Here is a 10,852-nt window from a genome sequence, read left to right on the forward strand (position 1 = left end):
GAGCCATGCCCCATTTCACCTCCTCACCAGGATCCTCCTGCTCCCTCCCCAGCTGGCACTGGCACAGCATGAAGGCAAACACCCCTGAGATGGGGCCAGCCCCCTTGCTTGGCAGGGTTCCCGTGCTGCCCCTCAACAGCCAGGGCTGGGGAGGGTGATGCCATCCACGCCGGGAGAGCTGTGCTCCCACCTTCTGGGACCTTGTTATCCCCCCACAAGGAACCTTTCTAGGGACAAAGGGACATGAAACAGATGCTGGGAAGAAGCCTTTTTATTCCAAGAGCCTGCAGGGTCTAGGAACTCCCTGCAGAAGTAGTCCCTTGGCATGGGAGAGGGGCTTGATCCCACATCCAGGAGCAGCCTTGGTGCAGGAAGGCTCCTGCTGGAAGCAGCATCAGAAATGCTGCTCTTTTCCCTTTGGAGAACCAGGGAAACTGGAGTGAAGCCCCAAAACCAGCCTGGAGGCCCTAGGGCTGGCTCTGCCTGCCCAGCTTGCTACAGCTTCTCCAGCCTCTGCGGTTTTGGGGGCAAGTAGCAGCATAAAAAGGCCACATCAAGACCTAAGGCACCTGCTGGAGCTGCCTTCGAAGCTGTGGGGATTGCCCTGCTCCAGGAGGCTGCTGGCTGCTCCCTGCCCTGCCTAGCAGGCTGGAGCAGGTCAGGGAAGTCCTTCACACATCCCTGTCCTCACCCAGGTGAGCAGAATCCTCTGGATCACATCCCACAACCTCCACAGAGAAGCCAGCCGTGTCCACTTCGATGCTGTGGATGCTGAAGTTGCCAAGCCCCTAAGAAGAAAAGAGAATGATGGCTTGGGGCAGGAGCCAGCACTGGGACCTGGCCTCACCCCCAAGGTCCTGGGGAAGGCTGAGGAGGCAAGAAGCCATCTCGGCCCCCTCAGGGTTGGAGCTGGGGGGGCAGGGGGGACGATGTTCCAAGTGCTTCTGGGACAGGGAACTCCCCAGGAGCTCACATCTCACCTGAGTTTGTGCCAGAACGTGGTGCAGAGCCTCCTTCTGCCTGGGGGCTTTGGTTAGGACGTAGAGGAAGCCTCCACCCCCAGCCCCAGCCAAGCACTGCCCGTGGACGTGGGGCCGCAGGGCGGCCATCAAGCGCCCCACGGCCAGCGGCTCGCAGCCAGGGGCCAGGCACTTCTTCTGCTGCCAGTAGCGCTCCAGGCACTTGCCAAGGAGGGGCAGGTCCCCTGGGCAGGGGAGGAGAGGAAGATGACAGACTGGCTTCCCTCCATGCCTCTCCTGCCCAGCTCCACCTGCTCATCTGCCCCAGCTCCTCCCTGCTGAGCAGGCAAACCCAGCCCTGGCCCACTGCTGTTTACTTTGAATCCTCCACGGGGTGAATGAGAGGAAACAAACTGTTCCTCACCTCCAACCTAAACCTCCCCTGCTACAACCTGAAGCCATTTCCTCTGGGCCCTTGGGGAGAAGAGACCAATCCCCACCTGGCTCCAATCTCCTTCCAGGGAGTTGCAGAGTGAGGTCTCCCCTCAGCCTCCTCTGCTCCAGGCTGAACAGCCCCAGCTCCCTCAGCTGCTCCTCCCCAGACCCTTCCCCAGCTTTGCTGCCCTTCTCTGGCCATCTTCCAGCCCCTTGGAGGGAGGGGCCCAAAACTGACCCCAGGATTCAAGCTGTGGCCTCACCAGTGCTGAGCCCAGAGCTCCAATCCCTGCCCTAACTGGGCAGACTTGCCCTCTCTAACCCACCCTTCCTCCACTCAAGCCTCAGCTTCGGGGCATTGTCTGTGGCAGTGGCCTAGGGGGGAGATTTGAGGCTCCTGCAGCTGCAAGAGCCTGCACCACCACCCCCCAGGCTGACACAGATTGTCCTCAAGGCATTTTGTGTCCCTTCAGTCCTCAGAAGGGCCAGGAACAGGGGCTCACACCTTGCCTCAAGGCCCGGGCGCACTCCTCAGCGTTGCTCACCAGCACGTCAATGTTCTGCACGACGGAGGGCAGCCTGGCATACCAGTTCCTCACCACATCCTGCAAGAGGCCAGCATGTCCTCCTCAGCACCCTGCTGGCCTCCAGCAGCACAGCTGGGGAGGTGCTGCTGCAGCCACCGCCTTCCCTGCCAGCTCCCGCTGAGACGGCAAAGCCGGGCAGCGGCCGAGGGGACAGGCGCCAAGGCTGGGACGGGCACCAGGGCCTGCAGCAGCCCTGGGCACCCAGGTTACCTGGAGCAGGTTGCGTGCCAGGCGAGTCTTGCCCGTGTAGACCAGCAGCAGGTGGTCATTGAGGGTCTGGGTAAAACCCTGGGGCACTGAGATCTTCTCCACCTCCACCCTGAGCGGCAGCTGGGCCTTCGACCGCCCAATTTTGATGCCAGGCACAAGCCCCCCAACTTGGTCCTGCCAACCACCACCTGTGGGGGTAGAGGCTCTTCAGCCACCACCAGGTCCCCAACCCTGTGGGGCTGGCTTGCTCCCCACGGTCACTACCTGTTGTGAGCCTCTGCTCCAGGTGCAGCACAGCGTGGATGAGGGACTCGGTGCTGGCAGCCTTCCCAGCTGCTCGGTACAGAGAGGCCATCACTGCTCCTGCCAGGATGCTGCTGGTGCCTGCAGGGGACGCAAGACGAGGCCAGGGTGCTCCTGAGAGCTGAAGGGGGATGCCCCATCCCAGTGCTGGCAGCAGGAAGCTCTCCCCTCCCCCAAACACCTCAGCACATCCCAGGATGTCCAAATCCCAGTGCCGGCAGCAGGAAGCTTTGCCCTCCCCCAAGCTCCCTCAGCACTTCCCCTGTAGACCTACCAAGGCCAGAGCCGTGGGGCAGCTTGGACCAAGTGTGCACCTCAAAGCCACCCCCGAAGTTCTCCATGAGCTGGGCCCTCAGGGGTTTCTCAGAGGGGAACTGCACCACCTGGGTGCAGATGAAGGCAGCTTTCAGCAGGGCTCCTGGGAACACAGAAAGCAGAGCCGCCGCGTGCCGCCCTGCCGCCTTTCTCCCTCGCCCCAGCCTCCCCCCCCAAAAAAGGGGGCCCAGCCAGGGCTTGGGGGGGGTTACCTCACCTGGTGCATGGGGCTGGCAGTAATCCTCCAAGTGCTCCAGCTCCTGGCACAGCAGCTGGGTGGCCGTGGCCCCCAGGCTGAGCAGGCGCAGCTGGGGCTGGGCGATGCGGCGCACCCGGGCCCCGATGGGCCGGCAGCCGTCCACCAGCACCGCCAGGTCCACCACGGCCCCCCCGTGCTCGTAGGTGATGGGGGGGGTGTCACTCCAGCCCCCTGCAAGCACAGCAGCACCTAACACAGCAGCCCTCCAGCACCCAGGCTTCTCTCTCCCCTGCCCCCCCATGCAGTGTAGAACTGGTTAGGTTGGAAGAGGCCTTTGATTGAGATCAGCGAGTCCCAACCGTTAAGCCACCACCGACCGAACCGTAGCGGCGCAGGGTGATGGGGGGGTGGGGGGGGTGGGGAAGGGACCTCCAGAGAAAGAGATTTGCACAGAAAAGAGAGGTCAGGGATTGGAATGTGCTGCCCAGGGAGGTGGTGGAGTCCCCAAGCCTGGATGTGGTTCAAGGTGGTTTGGATGTGGTGCTCGGGGCTGTGGTTTAGGGGTGAGCCTTGTAGAGTAGGGTTCTGGGTTGGACTTGGTGCTCCTGAGGGTCTGTGTCCCACCTGAATGGTTCTGTGATCATCCAAGTCCAACCCCCCCCTGCAGGTGACCCAGGAACACAGCCAGATGGGTTTTGAAAGTCTCCAGGGAAGGAGACTCCCCAGCCTCTCTGGGCAGCCTCACACCAAAGAAGTTTCTCCTCACGCTGAGGTGGAGCTTCCTGGGTTCCAGTTTGTGCCCACTGCCCCTTGCCCTGTCAGGGGACACCACTGAAAAGAGCCTGGACCCTTCCTCTTGCTACTCAGTTACTTATAGACACTGCTCAGATCCCCCCTCAGCCTTCTCTTTTGCAGAGAAGCACCTGGGCCCTCAGCACCACATCTCCAGGGCTGGGGGAACTCCCCCACTGCACTGGGCAGCCTGTTCCAGGCCTCCACAACCCTTCTGGAGACAAAAAGCTGTTCCTCACGCCCAGCCCGAACCTGGTGTGACTGAGAGCCATTTCCTCTTGCCCTGCCAGCATCCCGGGGGGAGACAGGGATCGTGGAGGGACACACTCACCGGAGAGGTCCAGGCGGGCCGGACAGGCCACCTGCACCCAGTGCCCCAGGGGCGGCAGCTCTGCGTGCCCCAGGGTGACAAACTGGCACGAGGACATCACTGCCTGCCGCACCAGGATCTGCTCTGCCCCCTCGTAGTGTCGAGCTGCTCTCACCAGCAAGGCTGGGCTGGGGAAAGAGCGAGGTGCTGAGCCCCCCAGAGAGAGATGCTGAGCCCCCCAGAGAGAGGTGCTGAGCCCCCCCAGAGCAGCTCCTTGGATGCAGTGATCCAGCAGCTGCTCACCAGCCCCACCCTCACCTCCCCCTCAGTCCCAGCCTCACCCTCCCCTCCCAGCCCCAGCCTCACCTCCCCCCCAGCCTCTCCTCCTCCCCAGCCCCAGCCTCACCCCCAGCCCCAGCCTCACCCCCCCTCCAGCCCCAGCCTCACCTCCCCCCCCAGCCCCAGCCTCTCCTCCTCCCAGCCTCACCTCCCCGCCAGCCCCAGCCTCACCTCCTCCCTAGCCCCAGCTTCACCTCCCCCCCAACCTCTCCTCCCCCCCAGCCCCAGCCTCTCCTCCTCCCCAGCCCCAGCCTCTCCTCCCCGCCAGCCCCAGCCTCTCCTCCCCTCCAGCCCCAGCCTCACCTCCTCTCCAGCCCCAGCCTCTCCTCCCCTCCAGCCCCAGCCTCACCTCCTCCCCAGCCCCACCCTCACCTCCCCCCCAGCCCCAGCCTCACCTCCCCGCCAGCCCCAGCCTCACCTCCCCCCCAGCCCCAGACTCACCTCCCCCCAAGTCCCGGCCTCACCTCCCCCCCAGCCCCAGCCTCACCTCCCCCCAGCCCCAGCCTCACCTCCTCCCCAGCCCCAGCCTCACCTCCTCCCCAGCCCCAGCCTCACCTCCTCCCCAGCCCCAGCCTCACCTCCCCCCCAGCCCCAGCCTCACCTCCCCCCCAGCCCCAGCCTCACCTCCCCCCCAGCCCCAGCCTCACCTCCTCCCCAGCCCCAGCCTCACATCCCCCCCCAGCCCCACCCTCACCTCCTCCCCAGCCCCAGCCTCACCTCCTCCCCAGCCCCACCCTCACCTCCCCGCCAGCCCCAGCCTCACCTCTCCCCCAGCCTCACCTCCTCCCCAGCCCCAGCCTCACCTCCCCCCCAGCCCCAGCCTCACCTCCCCCCCAGCCCCAGCCTCTCCTCCCCCCCAGCCCCAGCCTCACCTCCCCCCCAGCCCCAGCCTCACCTCCTCCCCAGCCCCAGCCTCACCTCCCCCCCAGCCCCAGCCTCACCTCCCCCCCAGCCCCAGCCTTTCCTCCCCCCCAGCCCCAGCCTCACCTCCTCCCCAGCCCCAGCCTCACCTCCCCCCCAGCCCCAGCCTCACCTCCCCCCCAGCCCCAGCCTCACCTCCTCCCCAGCCTCACCTTCACCTCCTCCCCAGCCCCAGCCTCACCTCCCCCCCAGCCCCAGCCTCACCTCCCCCCCAGCCCCAGCCTCTCCTCCCCCCCAGCCCCAGCCTCACCTCCTCCCCAGCCCCAGCCTCACCTCCCCCCCAGCCCCAGCCTCACCTCCCCCCCAGCCCCAGCCTCTCCTCCCCCCCAGCCCCAGCCTCACCTCCTCCCCAGCCCCAGCCTCACCTCCCCCCCAGCCTCACCTGCTCATCCACTTCTGCCTCTCAGCAGCCAGCTCCCGGACCCCAGCAGCAATGTCCCCGCTCTCCAGGCGCCTGAAAGCCGATGCCCACTCCCTGTTGGCAGCAGGGCCGCTCCTCAGGCCGCCTTCCCCTCGTGCCATGCAGCCCAGCACCTCTGCCACGCAGGCCAGCGCCCGCGCCGCGATGCCAGCGTCACCGCTGCTGGAGGCCACTGGAAAGGACAAGGAAGGCAGCAAAGGCACAGCCAGCCTGCAGCCACCACTTCTGGGAGAAGACTCACAGACCCCCCAGCACGGTAGGGATTGGAAAGGACCTCTGGAGATCATCCAGTCCGAGCCCCCTGCTAAAGCAGGGCCCCCACAGCAGCTTGCCCAGGGTCACAATGGCCAGGAGGGGTTGAAGCTGTCCAGAGAAGGAGACTCCACAGCCTCTCTGGGCAGCCTGCTCCAGGCCTCCAGCACCCTCACACCAAACAAGTTCCTCCTCCTGTTCAAACGGAGCCTCCTGGGTTCCTGCCCATTGCCCTTTGTCCTGGGCACCACTGACAAGAGCCTGGCCCCAGCGTCTTGCCCCCCACAGCTCCTTTAGCTCTTGCTGAGCATTGCTCAGCTCCCCTCTGGGGCTGCTCTTCCCCAGGCTCTCAGCCCCAGGGCTCTCAGCCTTTGCTCCTCACAGCGCTGCCCCAGGCCCCTCAGCAGCTCTGCAGCCTCTGCTGGACTCTCTCCAGTAGTTCCCTGCCTCTCTTGAACTGGGGAGCCCAGAACTGGACCCAGCAGTCCAGACACAGCTTCACTAGGGCAGAGGGGGAGGGGAACCCGCCTCGGCCTGCCGGTCACACTGACTTGTCCGATGCCCTGGGGGTGCACCCCCGTGGGTGGCTGAAGAGGGTGGGGAGCACCAAGCAGCCCAGAGACACAAGAAACAGCTCCCAGAAGCCCAGCTCACCCTCGTCCAGCGTGCCCAGCACGGCCTGGTGGTAGCCCTCCTGGGCAGCACTGCGGGCCAGGGGCAGGAGGCTGCTGTCCTGCCGCCCCAGCAGCACCCTCCGCACCTTGCGCTGCCCCCGCAGGAAGAAGAGCGCCCGGCGGGCACCCAGCTCGGCCGCCTTGTCCAGGCAGGGCAGCAGCTCCTGCCAGGACATGCGCCAGGCTGCCCTCCAGCGTGCCAGCCGCTCGCTGGGCGCCGCCGGGGCCAGCAGCCACAGCACATCCTCCAGCCCCAGCGCCTGGCGGGCGTGCAGCACCGGGAACAGCCGGGCGTTCAGCAGGCAGCGGCTGCTCCCCGCCAGCTCCGCGTCCCACAGGTCCCCTGCCCTGGTGGAGAGGTAGCCCTTCAGCACCCAGGCCTCTGGGGCACCTTCCAGGGAGGGAAGGGGGCACAGAGGATGGGTTGGGGTGGCCGTGGCAGCTCCCCGCTTGCAGCTGGGTGGCCCGGCCTGGCGCAGGGCACCTACCGTATGCCTGTCCGACGGAAGAACTCGGCCCAGGGCACGTTCAGGTAGGTGGCCTCCTCAGCAGGGCTCTGCCAGGGGGACAGAGAGGCTGGTGGTGGCAGTCTGGCTTCAGAGGGAGCCCCGTGCCACCTTGCCACCCCCGTGCCACCTCGCCACCCCCGTGCCACCTCGCCACCCCCATGCCACCTCGCCACCCCCATACCTGCCAGTCGTCAAGGCGGCCGGTGAGGGTGAAGACGCGGCAGGGCAGGTCATGCAGCTGGATGTGGTGGCCCTGAAGGACAACATCCTGCAGGGGACAGCCCTGCAGGGCTGGGGAGGAGCCTGAGGGGAGGCCTGAGATGAGGCAGCCAGGACCAACATCCAGGGGACCCTGTGGAGGAGGCAGCAGGGCGCTTAGTGCCATGGCTTGGCCCCAGGGCAGCCACCAAACCAGATGCTCACCTCGGAAGGGCACAACCACCCTGGGGGACAAGCTGGGGCCAGCCAGGGACACACATTTCTTGCTCATGGGGCTGCAGAAATCCAGGCCAGGTGACACCCTCCAGGGCTCACAGCTGTGACAGAGTCCCCAAGGATAGGGTCTGCCTAGATCCCCAGGAAGGGGACACCCCAGTGGTGATAGCCTCCTCCTCTTGCCTGGGGAATGGTGACAACCCCTGGAGCCCTCAGCACCAGGCAAAAGGCATCTCTGAAGGGGCAAGGCACCCCAAATCTCACAGCTGTGGGTCCTCCATCCCAGCCAGAGCCACCTCACCTTGCTGCCCATTCTGAGAACCTGGAGTCACCTTCACCCCAGCCACATACCTGAAGGTGACAGTGCTGGAGGACGCTGCCAGCTGCGAGCCGAACAGCTCCTTCCAGCAAGCAGTTGGTGACTGAAGAACCTTCCTCCAGGAGACAGGGTTGCTGCCAAAGAAAGGACAGAGAGGCAGGTGGGACCAAGCTCTGGCCACACAACCCAGAGCTGGGTCTAGTAGGTCATGGAGGTGGCAGGTAGAAGGTTGGACTCGGGAAGCTTAGAGGTCTTCTCCAACCCTGATGACTCTGACTGCATGAAAGCCCTGCGTGGGCAAGGCTGGGGCTGCAGGACCTACCTCCACGTGGGAGTGGGCTGTTGGGCAGAAGGGGAGGTGGCTGGCAGAGCCGGGCAGGAGGGTCAGGCTGCGGATGTGGTCGCTGGCAGAGGTGCTCAGGTAGTCGTAGGAGGCGTCAGGGATGCAGGCTGGAGGGGAGACCACCACCACCCACGGCTCATCTCACACCCATGGGAGCCAAGGCCGAGAGGAGACCTGGAAACCCGTGGTGCCAGGCCCTGCCCTCCCCAGGCAGGCAAAAGGAGGGGGGCTCGGGGCTGGGTGGCACCGCCTGCACCCACCCATGCTGAGAGGGAAGGCACGGAGAGCTGCCCACAGCACAGCGCGGGCGCTCCGCACGCTGGCGTCGCCACTGCCCTTCACAAAGGCCTCCTCTGCCACCCCTGCCGCCATGCACAGCACCACGTCGAAGAAGAGGGAGAGCTGGGGAGAGAAGGGACCCATTGGGGGCGGCCTGACCCTCACCCCCCCCACACCCTACCCTGCTGCAGGGTGCTCCTGTCCAGCCTGCCTCTGGGGCAGCACCGAGGCAAAGGGGCCCTGCGGAGCCGCCCCAGCGCAGCGGCAGTGGGGCAAGGGGTCCTGCCCCCCACGGAGGGGCTGTCACCTGGATGGGTGGTGCCCCCGAGTCCAGCCCCATGTAGGTGCAGGCGTCCAGAGGGGGGATGACGTGAGTGGCCAGGAGCTGCTCGGCGGCATCCGAGGAGAAGAAAACCACCCCAGAGACCTGCCAGGGCACGGCGGGGCTGAGGGCACGGCCCCGGCGACACCAGGGACAGGGCTGGCACCGCCACCGGCGCCCCAGCCGCGCCATACCAGCGGGACGGTGCCGCCGGGCCCCGCGCACTGCTGGATCTGGGCTTCTGTGCCTTTGTAGATGATGTCCCGGACCAGCCCCTGGGGTGAGACCACCCTGGTGAGCTCGCCAGGGCCCCCCCCAAGCCAAGCAGCTGCGGCAGGGCTGGGGCCTCAGCACACAAGGGACCGAAGGGGTGGAGCTGCCTGTGCCTCCAAGGGACGTGTCTCGAAGGGCTCCTCACCTGCTCATCAGTGAGGTAGACTCCGTGGTTCCTGGCATACGCCTGGCTCCCGGGCACTGCAATCACTCTGACTCCCTGGAAGCCATCCCAGTTGATCCCTAGGGAGAGGGACAGAGACCAGTAGCCCCCTGGGGCAGCGTACATAACCCGCACTGGGCACAGCTGCCTGAAAACTGGGCCCGCAGTCACCTTGCTGTGGGCACAATGGATGCTCCCAACCACTCATCGGTCAGCAGTGCCAAGCATCCACACCCTCCATGGGAGCATGGCACAGGCTCTGCCAACTGCAAGCTCCAACCTTTGTCCCAAGCAGAACTGCATGCTGGAAGCAAGGCTGGCACCGCTCACCTGGTGCTGAGGGCACTGTGAGGAGCATGTCAGTGCTGCAGACCCACACGCCAGGTGGGGAACCCACACAGAGCTGCCAAGAGAAGGGCCACGTCGTGCCCAGGGGTGGCACAGAAGGGCCTTGGCCCCCACAGGGCACCCAGCACCCTTCCCAACATGCTGGGAGCCAGTTGAAGGCACCCTGACGGATTCAGGGGCAGCTGAACCCAGCCTCCCCTGCCCCATCCCAGAGGCCACACAGACCTGGTATGTCATGGTCTTCAGCAAGCTGTCCAGGTTGCAGACCAGAGCTTCAGCCTGGGCACTGGGGTCCTCCACAGGCAGGCAGGTGAAGGCGCGGCCACAGTCATCAAAGGAGAAGTCTCGGCCCTGGCAGGACAAGGGACACCGAGGGGTCACGGGGAGGGAGGGAGCGCGGCAGAGGAATGCCGAGCGGGGGCAGCTCTCACCATGTGCAGGATGAGGATGTGGGCTTCCCTCAGGACGTCTGAGCTCACCACCTGAGAGAGCAACGCAGGGATGCAACAGCTCCCCAGTCCCGCTTCCAGCCTCTCCCCGGGCCCACCAGCAGCTGCCACCCAGCTCCTGAGATGGGACAGCCACCTCCTTCTCCTGCTTGTGGGCTCCCCGGGCCCACCCGCAGCTACCACCCCACTCCCTCTCTCCCAGAACGGGACAGCCCCTTCCCCCTCCCGCTCCCAGCCTCCATCAGGAGCTGCCAGCCTGCTACACCCCCGTCCCCAGCCCGGGAAAGGTCCCTCACCGTGCAGCCCGCCCTGGCACTGAGGTGCTCGGCCGCCACCAGCAAGGCGTTGAGGGTGGCCCCGCCGCTGCCCAGGTGGTCCCAGGGATCCTCCACGGCCAGGAGGAGCGGGGGGGGCCGCGGGCCCAGGCCGCCCCTCAGCCGGCGAACCTCCAGCTCTGCCAAGCGAGAAGGCGGCGGCGCTGAGGGCTGGCATCACCCGGCTCGGTCGCCCTAGGGCGGGGAGAGGGAGATGAGCAGCCCCGGCGCTTGCCTCGCTGGAAGGCGGCGACGCAGCCTCCGCGCTGGCAGGTGAGAAGGACGCCGCTCCACTCCGCCGCCATGGCTGCCGGCCCGCGCGGTGCGCGCTGGGACTTGTGGTCCAGGCCCCGCGCAAGGTCACAGGGGTTGGCGCAGGGT

General features: G+C 66.2%; 1 protein-coding gene across 1 annotated transcript; it reads right to left on the reverse strand.

The window, feature by feature from the left end:
* Positions 1-264: 264 nt before the first annotated feature.
* Positions 265-10,805, reverse strand: FCSK (fucose kinase). Its single transcript, XM_054170126.1, has 23 exons — positions 10,707-10,805; positions 10,454-10,611; positions 10,140-10,190; positions 9,934-10,059; positions 9,691-9,763; positions 9,343-9,440; positions 9,119-9,199; positions 8,910-9,029; positions 8,584-8,725; positions 8,303-8,430; positions 8,013-8,114; positions 7,408-7,578; positions 7,206-7,273; positions 6,698-7,065; positions 5,753-5,963; positions 4,132-4,298; positions 3,027-3,239; positions 2,769-2,912; positions 2,456-2,575; positions 2,192-2,379; positions 1,900-1,999; positions 981-1,204; positions 265-788 (listed from the first exon to the last, which is right to left on the reverse strand). The coding sequence occupies exons 1-23, from the start codon at positions 10,774-10,776 to the stop codon at positions 672-674; spliced, it is 3,240 nt and encodes a 1,079-aa protein (XP_054026101.1). The 5' UTR covers positions 10,777-10,805; the 3' UTR covers positions 265-671.
* Positions 10,806-10,852: the final 47 nt, after the last annotated feature.

This window comes from Dryobates pubescens, chromosome 19 (assembly GCF_014839835.1).
Source record: "Dryobates pubescens isolate bDryPub1 chromosome 19, bDryPub1.pri, whole genome shotgun sequence".
Lineage (NCBI taxonomy): Eukaryota > Metazoa > Chordata > Aves > Piciformes > Picidae > Dryobates > Dryobates pubescens.

Bases quoted from the DNA above. Each gene is read 5' to 3' on its own strand.
- FCSK (XM_054170126.1), bottom strand. From the start codon at position 10,776: ATGGCGGCGGAGTGGAGCGGCGTCCTTCTCACCTGCCAGCGCGGAGGC. The intron at 10,612-10,706 runs GCAAGCGCCGGG...CTCGCTTGGCAG, and splicing joins CGTCGCCGCCTTCCAGCGAG to AGCTGGAGGTTCGCCGGCTG. The intron at 9,200-9,342 runs GTGAGGAGCCCT...GTCTCACCCCAG, and splicing joins TCTACCTCACTGATGAGCAG to GGGCTGGTCCGGGACATCAT.